The sequence below is a fragment of the Fundulus heteroclitus genome, unplaced genomic scaffold (assembly GCF_011125445.2).
Source record: "Fundulus heteroclitus isolate FHET01 unplaced genomic scaffold, MU-UCD_Fhet_4.1 scaffold_82, whole genome shotgun sequence".
NCBI lineage: Eukaryota > Metazoa > Chordata > Actinopteri > Cyprinodontiformes > Fundulidae > Fundulus > Fundulus heteroclitus.
In genome coordinates, this window is record NW_023397274.1 from 880,211 (window position 1) to 896,661 (window position 16,451).

At 40.5% G+C, this 16,451-nt stretch overlaps 1 protein-coding gene across 2 annotated transcripts in view; it reads left to right on the top strand.

Annotated features, from left to right (window-relative positions):
• glis3 (GLIS family zinc finger 3) overlaps positions 1 to 12,596 on the top strand; it is a 31,213-nt gene extending 18,617 nt beyond the window's left edge. For both annotated transcript variants that reach the window (XM_036134465.1, XM_012869157.3), the window contains exons 5-10: positions 984 to 1,145; positions 1,255 to 1,365; positions 6,558 to 6,675; positions 6,854 to 6,926; positions 10,271 to 10,416; positions 11,812 to 12,596. In XM_036134465.1, the coding sequence (XP_035990358.1) occupies positions 984 to 1,145; positions 1,255 to 1,365; positions 6,558 to 6,675; positions 6,854 to 6,926; positions 10,271 to 10,416; positions 11,812 to 11,933 (732 nt within the window). In that variant the 3' untranslated portion in view covers positions 11,934 to 12,596. The remainder of the gene's footprint in view (positions 1 to 983; positions 1,146 to 1,254; positions 1,366 to 6,557; positions 6,676 to 6,853; positions 6,927 to 10,270; positions 10,417 to 11,811) is intronic.
• Positions 12,597 to 16,451: the final 3,855 nt, after the last annotated feature.

Genomic DNA, 16,451 nt, shown 5'->3' on the forward strand with positions numbered 1-16,451 from the left:
AAGTACACATTGTGATTTGCATGGAAGCCAAAACGTTACTTTTTGCTCTCAAAACACCATCTTTGAAGTGTTTGCTTTTAGCACAAGGGTCCTAAAAGCTCTAAATGGGACTTCCTGCCACCTTATTTCTAGCAATAACCTTGTTCTTTCCACTTTTTCACAAAGACCAGATTTGTAGATTGTGCAACCAATTGCTTTTCTGTCAACAGTGTTTCCCACCTGAGTTGTTAGTCAGTGCAACTCCCCCAGAGTTACCGTGAGCCTCTTGGCTGCTCCTCTCATTAATGCCCTCCTGGCCTGAACAGCCATCCCTGGATAGATTTGCAGTTGCAGTTAAATTTCCATATTTGGATGATGGACTGAACAGAGCTTTGTGGTACTGCGGAGATATTGCTTTTTAACCTAACCCTATTTTAAAACTTCTCCACAGCAATGTCGCTAACCTGTCTGCTGTGTTTCTTACTCTTTGTTGGGCTGTTGTTGTCACTAACGTTCTCTAGCAAACCCCCGAGGCTTTCGCGGCACAGCTGGATTCATACTGAGATTATTTCAGGAGTTTAGCTTATTACAAACAATCAAGTGACCGCTATTTTTCAATTAGGGGATTTCTTAAGACAGTTAGTTGGACTGTCTTTTATTTAGAGGTAGAAGGGGTAATTATTCATGTATTGGTCTTTTATTGAATGAACTCCCAGCAAAATATGTTGAGCTTTGTTGTCATAGTGCGCCAAAATATCTTTTTTAAATGTTTTAACGGGTATGAATACTCCTCCAAGGCCATACTAGTGACTCATTTTCTTGTTTCTTTGGGAAGATGCTTTACAGATTTTTGTGTTTTTACAATTCAGGCATCATGTAATAATAACATCTTTTATTGTATTAACGAGACTTGTTTTGAATCTTAGTTGGTTTTTTTTTTTTTAAAACTGCCAATCTTTGACCTTGACTAATTTTAACCAAGCTTTATATTTATGCTGTCACAGTTTGAAGGCTGCAACAAGGCTTTCTCTCGACTTGAAAACCTGAAGATCCACCTGCGCAGCCACACGGGGGAGAAGCCCTACCTGTGTCAGCACCCAGGGTGCCACAAGGCTTTCAGCAACTCCAGCGACCGAGCCAAACACCAGCGAACACACCTGGACACAGTCAGTGGCGGGCCCCTCTCAGTCACATGGTATAATTAGAGATGTCATTTGGATTCTTTTGGAGCAGTGTGTGCTCACCGTCTGCGCTTATGTGTCACTGCTTGTGCAGAAGCCATACGCCTGCCAGGTGCCTGGCTGTGCAAAACGTTACACAGACCCCAGTTCGTTGAGGAAACACATGAAGTCCCATTCTGCCAAAGAGCAGCAGTTACGCAAGAAGGTGAGTACCCGCCGATGTCGCTACAGCAGGTCTCTAATTTGTATTGCATTGTTTTGTGGTGTCCCTCAGGGATGATGCGTACAGTAGAAGCATAATAGGAGATTCAATCTTAGCGAACATGGCATTAAAGTCCCTGGGCTGTACTTGTAGAAGACCTCAGGCATTCGCCGTCAGAGGCTCAGCTTGAGAAATGAGCTTCACCTCCCCGACATGACAGCTGTGAACACGAAGTAAGCCCCTCTAACATACAATATGTCACATACTGTATTTCCTTTCATTGTGCGTTCCTTCATCCTAATTAGCTCTGTGACAGGCTTGCCATCCCACTCACTTAGCTCTGCAACTTAACTGTACACAGATGATCATCATCCTTAATTAAAGGAGTGCATGCGGTTAGATGGAAACGACTAGCAGCGGAGTTTGTCAATTTATGCACACTTAGGTTAACAGAGCCAGCGGAGGGTGTCACGAAATTACTCGGTAGTGTTGTTTGTCATTCTCGTGTTTTCCCACTGACAGCCACTCCATTAAAAGTTGCACTTTACTGTAGTGCACTTTAAGGGCGTTTTGGATGTCGGTGAGAAAAGGTTTTTCTAATTTTTGAGGTGCCAGTCATCCCGGGCACAAGCAAAAATGAGGACTAATAACTAGAAAGATGCTTTTTTTTCTCATAGTGTAACGATAACCTCTACCTAATTTCATGGATGTGTTTGATTAAAACCTACAACATGGCACAATTCTGTTGTCTTCTCTGCAAATAACCTTAATATATGCAAGAAGCATAGAGTCAGCAATACATATATTGACTCTCCTACATAAATATTCAGATAGAAATAATACTACAGTAAGGGACAAAGAAACTTTCCACATCCTCTAAGATTAACAAAGCTATGACAACTTGCCTTCTTCTGTTTTTACTTTTTCCAATGTTTGAGATCCTCAAAACAATGGAATATCAGACAAAGATAGATAATTAAATACAAGAATCAGATTTACACGCAGGAGTTCATTTATTAAGGGGGAAAAAAGCAACCCAATCACACCAGGCCAATATGAAGTAGGCTAAAAGGTCTCACAATGCAACACTGCCCAAATCTGAAGAAAATCCAAGAACAGGTGTGAAACAAAGTCACTGTCATCCATCAGTCCGGAAAGGGTTGCAAACTCATTTCTAAGGCTTAGGGGACTCCAGCTAACCATTGTAAGAGAAAAAGACCTGGAACTGAGAACTTGTGTGTTCAGTGAGACTACGTGTATCAATAAAGGTTTAGTTATGACGATGATAACTATAGAGCTCTGCAGACCTTACCTGCCTCAGTTAAGGTCAGAGATTAGATATAAATGTCTCAAATGGGAGAGTTCCCTGGTGAACTGCTGACTAAAACGAAATCAAAAGCCTGTTGTGCATTCGCCAAAGACATCGGGATGATCCCCAAAACCTTTTGAAAAATATTCTGTGGACTGACTAGATAAAAGAGAAACTTGTTGGAAGGTTTGCATCCTTGTACATTGGGTATAAAAGTACCACGTCATTTCAGAAAGAAAAAGATGATAGTAATTAATGACCTAAGCTCGTGCACAATTGGGCTTCTGTGTGCCTTATTTGAAGTTTGGACCTGTTGTACCTCAAACATGCTTAAAAACCAGTGTGGCTGAATTAAACCAACTCTGCAGAGAGGAGTAGGCCAAAGCTCTTCCACAGTGATTTGATGACAGTTGCTGCAGCCATAGATGGCTTGAGTAGTTATGAAGCCTAGGCGGAAATTCAACTGAAGAAACTGAATTACTTACATTCATCCAATCAGAGGCTCATCCGCCTCCGATGCAAGCCAATCAGCTTTGAACCACACCTCCACGAAGCCCAATCAGCATCCACAGTTCATCTTAAAAGGTCTTCAAATCCACATCGCTGCCTGCTACCCAGCCAATAGCAAGCTGTGGTTGTGCAATGTCTGATTTGGACTCAGATGACACTGACTCAACCCACCTCCATCCCCTTCTCCACCATCATAGCCAAGCCCCATCTGGCTTTTCCATGGTGCTTCTTCAACCTCGTCCCTATCAGAGTGTAATTCCTCCCGGACTCTTATTGCATTCCCCATCACATCTCAATCGGTCCGGTAGAAGACCGCCATGTTGAGCCTGGTTCTGCCAGAGGTTTCTTCCCAAAGGGGAGTTTTTCCTCTTCACTGTCGCTTCATGCTTGCTCATCATGGAAAGGTTCATACAAACCTGTTTTTTATCCAAGCTGGACATTCATCTCTCCGGCTCCCTAGCTCTCCCTGAGTGAAGCACTGGTATCATCTCACGCAGTCTACTGGATCTCATCATTACAGCTTAACCAGATCGTCTCGCCAACCAGCGTCTATTGACTGAACCAACGCCGTCTATCTCCACTCCACCACCAGTTTTAGGCCTGCGAGGAAACATCCCTGTTCTCATACACCTGCTTATGCATATTAAAGTAAAATTCAGCGCTAATGTTTCCTGCCAAGGTCTGAGCGCCAAAGTCTTAAAATAATTGTATCAATGAAATTCTTCTAATTGTCTTTTTCTTTCAGTGTGAATATTTCAGATTGAAATTTTGTTTAGGGGAAACTACTTTTTCCCACACCGGTTCAGTTGTCTTGAAGAGCTGTTTTGTTGATACATGAAACGTAATCTGAAAAATTGCTTTATGTATTTACTCGACTCCCGGCTGGCTGAATATTTACAATCCCTAACTGGATAGGCATTTATGGAAAAATAGACTTCGTTATCACATAAGTTTAGAAAATATAAGTATATGAATCTTTGCGAAAGGCGTTTGGATTGTCCTCTCGTGCCTCTGGATTCTTGTTATATCTGAGGAACAAATGCTCCATCTGATTTCAATGGATTGTCTAAAGATTTAATAAATTTCTCATCAGGGCCATACAACTATTTTAGCATATTAAACCTGATGGCTCACCAGATTTAGCCGTCACACCTTTCAGCAGCAAGTAATGACTACAGTTAAACATTTTCTGTAGCCTTTAATCAATCATGCATCACAGCGTAGAGGAATTTTTTAGCCTATTCAGAGCAGCCTTGGCTCAAGGGTGCTGGTTGATTTCCACGCATTAACGGCATTCTACAGTTCAGCTTTGACTTTGATAAGGAAAGGGCTTTGACTTCAGCCTCATAGAACATCAGCTTTATCTTTTTCTGTGTTATTCCGCCTTGATGTAGCGGAAAAGCCAAAAGTGTTAAACTTACCACCGTCGTGTTTCACAGACGGGATGAAGTTATGTTTGAATGCAGCTTGTATTTTCTGCTTGGGCTCACCATTGCAAGGTTATTGTCTCAATGCTATATTTATTCATTCATTTATTTACTGTATTTTTAGTGGTAGCAGGGGTAATAATAGAGCTGTTATCTAAAGTAGTGCTTGTTGTCTGTTGAGAAGGTCGGGGTTGAGCCATCAGTGCATCTTCTTAAAGCGTCGGTTATCCAAGGCCAGGCAGTGGAGCAGGTTGAGGCTTTTAAAATGCATCTCCATTTACCAGCGTGTGCACTGCATGAATAAAATGGCTCAACTCTTCACATTTAATATCCACGAAAAGGTTTGTAAAGTGGTTTACCGCTTACTCATTGAATCCCTCCTTATTCTTAGCATCCCGTCTCCTGGCACAGTTTCATTACAAATGAACACAAACCAAAACTCCCCGATATTACCAACCAGACCAAAGGATCACGATTGACTCTTCCCCTTCACTTCACCACTTCTGTCCAATTCCTCCCTCTGGGAAGTCCTCCCTACCAGGAAAAACATCTATTAAAAAAAAAAATCTATTTGTCCTCTCTGCATTAACCCTTCTAAACAAGTCATCCTTGTCAGAGCACCTTTATTTGTTTTGTTTTAGTCTTTCCGTCTATCCTATCTTTTTATTTTATCTTAATATCGTTGTGCCTCTAATGGCCTTTTAATGAAGGTAGGGTGACAGTAAATTATGTTAAGAGAGCGAAGGGATCCATGTCAAAGACTGAGGCCTATGTTCATTGGTCCACATCTGTTGACATGTCAGAATGAAACTGAGCACTTTCCGCTTGGAGCTTTTAAATATTGTTTAAATTCATCATTTCATTTGCATGTAGTTGTCACGATTTAGGTTTTTTTTGCTTTGTTCTGGACTAATTAGCTCCCACGTCCCTCAGCAAACAGCCCCTGTCACTTCCCTGTTCCCTCTCCAGTCTGCCCAGACCATTTCCACCCGTTTTCACCTAATTTAGTTCCAATCGTGCTCACCTGTTCACCTGCCTTTCGTGTACCTGCCACACTGACTCGCTTACTGCTAGATCGTCGTTTCATCTCAGTTCATCTCACATGTCATCGCTCGTGCCCGGCTGTCGGCGTGCTTTTTTTTTCAGTCTGTCTCCGCGCTCCACCAGCTTGGGTTCAAAACCGGTAACATCTGCATTTCCTGGTTTGTTGTCGCCTTTTGCAATAAACACCTTTTACATAACTCTGTGTCCAGCTGAATTTCAGGTTCGCCAGCACTAACCGTTACAGTAGTAATATTCTACATATTGTCCTTAGCTGCTAGGTGCATGAAGACATCTCTTGTACCTACATTTTGTCATTTAATTGGTCATTCAATTGGTCTGGGGTTTTTTTTCTGCCAGTTCAGTTAAAACTCACAGTCATACAGGTTGGGGCATCTCTTTATCAAGTAATTGATGAAGTCAAATTCTAGGGAGAGCTAATGACAGAAATTAAACTGCCATGAATGGGTTTTCAGAGCAATTGCAAATCTTCTCTGCTGGGTAATTGGAAACCTGTCCACCCGGTAACTAGTTTTTGGAGGACCTTTTTTTTTTTTTTTTTAAAGAAAATGAAAAAAAATCTATCTTCATTGGCTTTGGACATTTCTTCACATCTGTTGCGTGTCAAAGAGATGTGATTAGCTTAGCTACGGCAGCCAGCTGAGTGGCAGCAGAAATAATATTTGCTGGCTCGTGTTCGCCGTGAGGGAACTCCCTCAGGTCAGTCTGACATAAGGGGGCATGGACTCCTTTCATGACTAACAGTCCTAGTTTTCACAGCAGTAGTAGAAACATAGTAGATCTACTCAGTCTTTACATACCAGTACGACAACAGTGACAGAGCGAACTGTCTGTCACCGGGTTTCTGCTGTTCCTCCCTGTTTATGTTTACGTTTTTGTTTCTGCAGATGAAATCTTCCGCCGAAGGAACCCGAGACACCCTAACCGACTGTTTAACCATTCACCCTCTGCATCCCAGCATTTCCCCTTCGGCAAGGCTAGACAACAGCTTGAACCCAGGTCTTGGTGCGTCTCATGAGTCACGCTGCTATACGTTTATGTTCTGGTTGCTTGCATAAATGCATTTGATATGAGACATAAAACCAGCCTGGAACAACAAGTTGTGCTGCTGCCGTCATGTTCGCATAATAGCTTTCTTAATTAGATTCACCGCCCTGAAGCGTCTGTAATTCCTGTTCCTCAGGTGCAACGCAAGGACAGGATTCTTATCACAGTCCCCACCTGACTCAGATGTTCTCAGTGCAAGATGACTACAGGTAATAAACAGTTAGTTATTTTTATCATAACCGTTTTAAGTTTTTATCCGATATACTTCGGCTATTTCTGGACGCACTGGTAAACCTGTCAGGTAAATCTTAACTCAGTAACTCGTTTTAGTGCTTTTATCAATTAAAGTGTCAGCGTTAGTTGAAATAAAAAACTCACTTTCTGTTCACCACAAATTTAAATATAAGCTTTTGCCTGCGATGAGCCGGAAAAAAAACGACTCAAAGATTGGTTGCCATGGTATCAAGGCTCCAAACTCATAATAAAATAATCAGTTTTCCAAAAAAAAAAAAAAATGCTTGCTTGTCCTCTCATTTAAAACGAGAATACTAGGATTTTGTTGTATATATTTTTCATTTTATTTCACCTTTATTTGTAGATATTTTAACAATATGTTAAAACAGACTGCTGTTAGTGCAGTTCATACGAGTTAATTAAGAGAATAAGTGAAAATAAGACAGTAGCAATAAAACACCAAGAACGGGAGCTACCATCCAACGATTTTTTTTTTAATATTTTTTTGTGTTTTTGTTTATTGTGAACATGTGTGTTGGATGCTACAAAAAAAGCTTTTCACATGTAATGGCCAGAAACATTATTCACTTGTCAACCTGGGCAAAATGCCTCTTCATCCACTCTTCTCTTCAAAGCACGTAAGAACAGGACTTTTTTTTTTTTTTTTGTTCCCGTGGGCAGCCAGATGCTTACGGCTCCTCAATGGTTGGGATTGTTCTCGGACCAGCGGTGGGCCAAAGCTCTCACTGCGGGATGTCCGAGCGGACAATCGGCCTGTGAGAGAAGACCTCGCCTTGCCTCATTGGACTCAACCGCTCGCATCAATGGATGCTATAGCCACCACCAAGAGCTTCCCAGGAATTCAACGAGTGAATCATAAAATCCAGAAAATGCCATTTATGCTCCGACAAGAGACGAGACAAGGCTGTAATCACTTTTGTTAGTTGTTAAGTCAATTGTAAAATCTTTGTTGGCATTTTTTTTTTCTTCTTCTGGTTCATGCTTGATTGTCAGTCAGTGTTTTGTCAAAAACGTTGCCTTAAAATTCATCTCATTTGCATATAGACTTGGAAAAAGACTAATTGTCCAGACGTACACCAGCTACTGGGTCCTATTAAAATTTTCAGGATAATCCGTCTCAAATATTTTGGGATGAAATAGTAATGTAAAAAAAAAAACACGGAGAAAGACTTTATTTTTATGTACTGCAACACTACGGAGCAAAAAGGCTTTTCCTTTTGAAATGAATCCTGTCAACTAATCCCTCCGCTTCAGAGGACTCCACCCCCCCCCTCCTCCCGCCGCCATCACATCAGGTGAGGAACGAGCGGTGAAAGATCAAGGTGCGAAAGGCTGCTGGCCCGTATAGCATCCTGAGGTGCTGCACACAGATCAACCGCGTGGCATCATGGGATACATGTTCAATGTGAGCGTGAAGCTGGGGGAAGGTACCACAGCTGTGGAAGACCCCGTGTGTGTGGTGCCAGTGACTAAGACACCACATCTTAGCAGTAACAGGCCGGTAGCATAGACCTCACGTCTGACCAAGACCCTAGAGAGCTTGGTCCTCAACAATCTTGTCCCCCTGCGATCTATGTTGGATCCGTTGCAGTTCACCTACATTCATCGAGGTGGATGATGTGGAGAAGCCTGGAAGCACCGTGAAGATCATGTCCAGCCAGGAGTTCTGGGTTGGAGTGGTCCAGACCACTAACTCTCCTGGTGGAAACTAGATTACCTCACTGGCCGCCCACAGCATGTGAGGACACCAGGCTGCGTCTCTGACAGGGGGGTCTGTAGTGTGGGTTCCCTGCTGAGAACTGTGCTGGCACTGTTCCTGTCCACCACCTGATGTTCTCACATGACTCAGCAACAGTAGGCCTCATCACAGGTGAGGACGATTCAGCGTACAGACAGTTGACACAGGACTTTGTGGACTGGTTCCAGCGGGACCACCTCCTGATTACGGCAGAGAAAACGAAGGAGCTGGTGATGGATTTCAGACCGTTTTTTTTTTGTTGTTGTTGTTTTTGCGTGTTAAACAACTACAGTTTCCAGAAAGCGAGAAGTTATTTTCATGCTGGGGAAGGAAAAACAAAAATCCAAGCCATTTTTATCTTTGCTTTTACCTTTGGATTAACCCGTTAAGGGGATTCAGCATTGCGTTGTCTTTCACAATGTGTTATCTAGAGTTGCACCGATACCAGTATCGGCCGGGGCGCCCATACCGCGCTAAAATGGTGGTATCGGTATTGGCGAGTACCAACAAATAGGGCACAGATACCATTTTGATGTTTGTATGTCACTTGAACGCAGCCTTCTCTCTCCCGACACTCACTAGTTCTACTGGATTCACTTTGTATTAGTCGTTTTCCTGCTTTACAAAGGTAGCAGTTTGACAAAGCCATGATAGCAATTATTTTACATCCAAGTAGTATGCAGTTCTTCATATATACACACACACATAAATTTCAAAGTAATGGTATCGGTATCGGCCGATACTGCACAGCCAGGTATCGGGTATCGGTATCGGGGCCAAAAAATGGCATCGGCACAACACTAGTTATGACGCCATATTGATTAATACTCACATCTCTCACTGACTTGTAAATAATTATTGACAGTGATTCCTCCCTGATATTGCTCCATGTTGTTCCTAACTTTCTGTGGGGTGCCAGTTGTCTGGTCACAACCCGGAGCTCTGTTATGGACAAAATATTAAAAATGTTAGAAATATTTCTCTTTGCCTTTTTGATCATTTCTGCACCTGCCGCAGAGCACAAACCCATGCAAATTGCTTGCTCTTCCTAGATCAGATGGTCATGTTTGTAATTTGTGTCGAGTTAGCGCCGATCCGTTGCAAAAGTAAAGCAGATAGTGTTGAGAAAACCTGGTTTGGGAATTCACCCCGATGTGTTATACATTATAAAAAGTCTGTTGAATTCTTCTGTTCTTTTCTATCATACATTTCTTTTGATCATATTGCAAGTAAATATCAAAATTCAGTTTTTTCACTGACGTTTGGCCATTTATATACCATGCTGCCCATCACTAACAGTCTTAATAGCTGCAGTGTTCCTTCAGAATTTGATACAGTTTTGCACATAACATTAGATTGAGTTTTTACCTTTAAAAAACAACAACGTAATCTCAATCTCCAATCTCTGTTTATGATATTGTGTTTAATTTATTCACAGTATTGAATAGTGGTGGCAGTTTTGAAATATGTCCAAGGTTGTTATTGCATAATAAATATTTAAAATGCCATTTTTTTAATCTCCATGAGTATTAGTATTTATTTAAGCTTGAAATACTTCAGGTTTGTTGATCAGCTGATCTCCAGGGACCCTCCTGGGCCTTCGTCCTCCACCTGCCACCCTCCTCCTCCCAGCGGACCGGCGCTGCTGAACAACTGTGTTCTGAAACAACCTGGCCAGCCTCCAGATGTGACAGATCAGAGTCCAGGTACTTCAAGCCTTGAAATCAAAACATTTCTCGGCACACACTCAAATTATCAAAAACAGCCTGTTTACAGCGCCCAGACAAACTATTTTCTTCAGATTTTCTTCCATTACAAGAAATTTCAGGTTACGGTATTTGAATTTGATGTGGCAGGCCAACACAAAGAAGCCCATAATTATAGAGTGGAGAAAAAAAAAGTATAATTTGCTCTGATACCACTAGATGGAAAATGAAGTGCAACCAGTTGCCTTCTGAAGTCCCCTTTTTAAGTCCACTTGTGTATAATTTAATCTCCGTTTACATACGGTTTATCTGTGAAGGCGTCAGCGGTTTGCTCAGATAACATCGGCAGACAAATAACATCGTGACAACCAGGGAACACGTCAGGCGTGTCAGGAATAACGTTTGAAGCAGAGTTAGGCTATAAATTAACGTTTTAAACTTTGACCGTCCTGCAGAGTGCTCTTCAATCCATCATCGGAAACTAGGAGTTCTGCGAAACTGCAGACCGTCCATTTAAGCTGGCAGGGTGAACAAAGCGAGGATTTATGTGAGAAGCTGGCAAGAGGCCGGTGGTAACTCTTGCAGAACTGCACTGATCAACAAATCAGATGGCAGGAAATTTTGATATAATAAAACTATTATCTATGGTCTGTGCATAACTGGCCTGTATGGAAGAGTGGCAAGATGTGAGTCCTGATAAGTTTGATGTCGGGACAAAGCAAATATGTGGGGAAAAAGGCCACAGGCTCTGGTGATAAAAGGCCAAAGTTTCTGACTATCTGTTTATTGGGGAATAAAGGCATGGTGCATTTCATAGACGACTATGCAAAATTTTCTTCACTATTCATATTTATGTCCTATTTGGTGATGGTATATCACTTAAAATTCAATTTAGTTAGTTAGGGGTTTGATTAGTTGCAAGACACTGTCTAAAGGTGTGTAGTATGCCAATATTGCCACTTAAACGCTTTGCAGTTTCTCCATTATAAGCATTATTTTAGAGTTTATACTATTGTTTTCCAGCCGTGATCGAGTACCTTTCAAAATGCGTGTCACCTTTGAATAAACCATGTTCCTGCTCTGACCTGACAGCCACAGACATCTTGATAAGCGTTCAATGTTTAAAAGCAGCAAGAAGAAAAGTGCCACTTTTTCCCTTTAGCCTGTAGAAAAATTCCTTAAGACCCCGTATTTATGGTAATGCTTATAGAAACGGTCTTTTTCTGCAGCAGTCAGTGTTCAGTCAGGGTGGAATTTCTCACTAATAGCCTTTGAAATGCTCAAGGCACATCGTAGAAAGCAGCCAGGGACAAGTGCTGTAGCGCTGTTTGATTTTTCTTCTTCTCACACACCGCATACGTGGATCACTGTGTTTCTGTCTGCGTTCTGCTGCAGGTTTTGGCGTCCTCGTCCAAAATCAAGAAGCACCCGCGTATCAAGAGATGCATGGTGGGGATTACTTCTGTATGGTGGATCGCGGCACGAGCAAGGTCCCCAGCATTTACACAGAAGCATGACACCGCTCGGTTGCCGCTTGGTTTGCACTGCTTTGCAGTCCCTTTATATTCAAATGAAATGTTGAACAATAGAACTGCGTTGTGAAATGAAGAATGAAAGAACCGTGAAGTCCCGGGAGGGAAAACTTGCAGGAGTTTTCGGGGATTTTCATGTTTTCTTGCTCAGTTCTTACACAGCTTGGATGTAACATAAGGTACCTTAATACTCTCTGGTGGCATTTTGCACAATGTCAACACTGCAATCAAAGCAAAGTATGCAAGGGATGATTTATTACAGTTTTTTTTTTTCCTTAGAACCCGGTCTTGGTAGCTATAGTAACAAGACAGCCTTTATTATTTGACAGCAATGTCATACGTATTACTTGTTGCTTGAATATAGTAATGTGCAACGAGAGCTTCTGTGTGTAGATAATGAGGCAAATTACTGTTTGTGATCACACCGGTGGCTTTGAATGCTCTATTGCTACAAATTACTTAAACTTGACAACATGGTTGGCCCTCAGTGAAAGCATGAAATAATGCCTTACTTTTTTTTTTTTTTTTTTTTTTTGCAGCTCTTCATTTCTATTTTACGTCCACATGGTAAAGAGAAGGACCTTGGCATAGATACGCTGTTATAATAACCAATTGTATTAACAGTCACTTGTTTGTATTTTAGCTAATTAATATAATGTACATTTTGATCATTTCAGATGTAGGATTTAAACAGAATTGTCAAGGTTGTCGGATACGAGAAGTGAATAATTTGTACTTTGTAATTTGTATGTGTGTTTTTTTTTATTAAATTCTGTATGAAATTATGAACCAAATTAGTTGTGGATCATTTACTTTTCACTGATTTCATATTTTTATGATAGCAGCGAGACATCAAGGGGCGGTTTTATGGGTTTAGATTGTCGGATTACTGTTACAAGACCCCAAAGGTGGGATCTCTGTGAAGACTTTGCAAGGTGAATGTTGGGCACCTGCACTTGGTTTGTGCATGCAGAGTTTGTGTGTTTCATCATCTGTGATAAGTTTGTGTTTGATCCTGGGTGTACAGTGACTGACTCCGTGGATTTAGATGCTGAACTTTGAACGTTGAAGGGCACATACCATATTTTTTCCCTCTTTAAGGCTTCTAACCAGAGATGGTTGCATTCATTTCCATGTCCGAAATTGAGAAGTGTGTCAATAAAGCAATAAGAAGTCTGCTGGGAACCCAACCAAAAGATCGGCAACGATGTTAGATTTTGAACACCAAACCTCTTGGTATTAGTTGTAGAGCAATGGACATCCACAACACAAGGATCACAGCTTTTTGGTTGAAAATTGCGTCCGTAAAGTAAAGATCTGTATGCCTTTTTATACAGTGAGGAGGAGGAGGAGGAGGTCAGAAGTGTCTGAGTACAGTAGCTTGGACAAACAGAAACCTTACCGAGGGATTTAGAATCTGCTGTGGCAACCCAAGTCTGCGGGTAAGACACCACGGGGATGGAAGACAGGTTTCAACATAACCTATAATTCAAAACACTAAAATACTGTCACGGTTCGTTATATTAAGGAACCGTGAAGAGATTGAAAAAGGTCTGATTTTTCTTCTACATAATCGCTCCTTGTCGTCCTCATTAGGGCTAAGATGCAGTGCAGTAATGCAGCTGTCAAAAAACATTGCTCTGAAGACATTGTCTGTCACGGCACTCACTCACTCTCTGTATGTTCCTCTGTAGTACGTTTTCACACATTGCTCTTAAAAGGTCTTGATCTTGTTGTTCCACTTAGACAAATATGATTCTAGACTAATATAGAAAATTATACACTCAGCAAACTTTCAAGGTGTGTATCTTTTAAAAACTCCGATGCACAAGACCCTCGTTGTTTTTCCATCTACTTTTTGCTATATTAAAATATTGTATTAGTTTATTAAATCATACTTTTCTGTTTAGATCTAAAATGGGTATTTTTTTTTGTTTGTTTTTTTGTTTGTTTGTTTTTCTTACTTTTATGACCCACAAAGGTTTTCAAATTTACACTTTTGACCCTAATGGCAATCTCTTTGGACATCACTGCCCTGAGCAAACATTCCAGGTAGTTCATAATAATTCAGGAGGGAGGGTTATGGTGGGTGAAAAGCAGACCTTCATCCCTACCCCTACCTATGTTTAATATCACTGATCTCACCCATGTTCCATGCATAGACCAAAGGTTTTAAAAAAATCAAACATTTCTGTGCTTTGAGTGAGATTTTTTTTAAGATGGTGTCATTATTACAGACACTACGGTAGTATCCATTTATGGAAGCTCCTTCATGCGTCAACGGTTAAAACCCAAAAGGCTTGTGTTATTCAAAAACATGTTTCAGGATTGCTTCTGTTTAAAAAAAAAAAAAAAACAGTGAGAAGGGCGAGTGTTTTTTTTATTTATGTTTCAGAGTTTCGTTACTTTCAGGCTCTCCAGCTTGAAAATGTGACGCCCTTTAAATCTGAAATAATTTGCCACCACCACTGCCTTGAAAACCCATGGGTCCAGTTGGGATCAGTTTTCACATCCACTTAGTTAAAACTGAAAGGACAAACACTTTTACTCAAATCTTTTACCAAGACTGTTGTGCTTCAGATAGATTTCACTAGTTGCTTAGCAACAACAACGACGGCGTTTCCAAAAAGCATCTGTTTAGTAAGTGCAAATCAAATGAAAAAAGTCTTGTGCTGCGGAGACAGGTGGTTAGTAAGGCTTTGTAGTCGGCATAAAGCCGCTAAACAATGTGCCTTTGTTTGGTTGCGGTTGTCAGTTTAAAAGTTTTTCATGTATATTTAGCCCAACTTGTACAATTTGCCCACATTTTCTTACTTTTAGCACCAAGGTATACACATAGAGATTTCTGAGAGGTTCTAAATTTGTTTTTGCGGAAGGAAAAACCATAAAGGTGAACATTTTCTTTTAAGGGCAAAAGCAAGTTTGTGTTGAAAGTAAAATGAGACAAACTTGAGAATCCCAATCAACAGAGCTATTGATGAGGAGAAATGCCCTTACTTGAAAGATGAGCATTATGACAGAAATGAGACAAAAGTGGAGGAGAGAAGAATGACAATTATCTAGACCTTATTCGCTTGTCGGACACAATGAATGCAACATTACTTGTGCACGTTTCTGGTCACGTGTTCGCCTATAATTGGGTGTATGACAGGCAGCCATTAACGTAGATTTCACTCCGAGGAGAATTGCTTCCTTTCGCTCCTTTTCCATCCACCTCTTTTTTTGTGTGCCATCCTGTGACTTAGGATGCAAAATTTAGGGCCTGATCTCTGATTTAGGCAAAACGATGCACTGATGTTGTCGAACTTGATAAACAACAAAAGAGCAAAGAAACTGTGAGATCTACTAACATCCTAAGGTAGAATATTGTTTATATCTTTCATGTTGGGTTACAACAGGTCGATTAAAGTGGAGGTGGGTATGCACCTTTAATTCTGTGTATGATTGTTTAACTTTTAATATTATTTAAAATACTGGAGAGATCAGATGAAATTACAAGGAATGGCTTTCTTTTTTTCCTTACAGAACTCAGAAATTGTTTTGTATCATAAAAAAGTATTATTATTTTTATTATATTACATATTACACCATAACTCAACTCTTTAAGTTGAAAATATACAAAATATACATAAAAAGTTGAAAAATCCTTTATGCTAATAATTTATTATTAGCATAAAGGATCATTTATGCTAATAATAATTCAGCATAAAAAATACTGTAATAAAAAGATAGGAACTCCTCAGTTTAACGTTGCTCTCCACCCCACCACCTTGCATCTTTAAGAGGTTCAAGTGGCTTGTTAACAAATAGGAATTCTATGTAAAGAAATGTAAAACTATGCCTCATGAAGAACTAGTCAGCCAATTAAAACTGGGAAAAAAAGCAAATTTTTGGCAAATATTTAAAAATCACAAGCTGTATGAAATATATACAGCAGGTACGTTCATATATAGACCCCTAGCGGTGGTCATGCACCTGTCCCTTTCAATTTAATTCAATTCATTTCAAAAATACTTCATTAATCCCAAAGAGAAATTAAATGCCCTGGATGACAAAAGCATCCTCCATGCTGGAGCCCAACTTTTCCTTCATTTGTCGATATTTTAAATTACCCTCTATTACATCAATTCCTCCCAAAAGTGTTCTGATATTTGACAGACATTTGATTCGCATCTTACCAAACATGATTAGGCTATACTTCATGCTCAGTTAGTGAGGCAACATTGGAGGTGAGGGTTGCAGTACCGGATCTGTGCTTGGACTTTATTGATCAAGTTGAGCTTTCCCAGTTATCAAAATATTAGCTTCATCTAAACCTCCAACTTGTAAGTTAGACCTAGTACTAGGCACTAGTGTTCCCTCTGATCACAGCCCCTATTTTAGATATGATTTATATATCCTTAGTAATTGCATATGTACCACAGGCTGTCAGGGAAGCTGTAATCAAACCTTTTTCTTAAGAAACATTCTCTTGATCAGGGTGACTTAATAAATCAGTCCTTT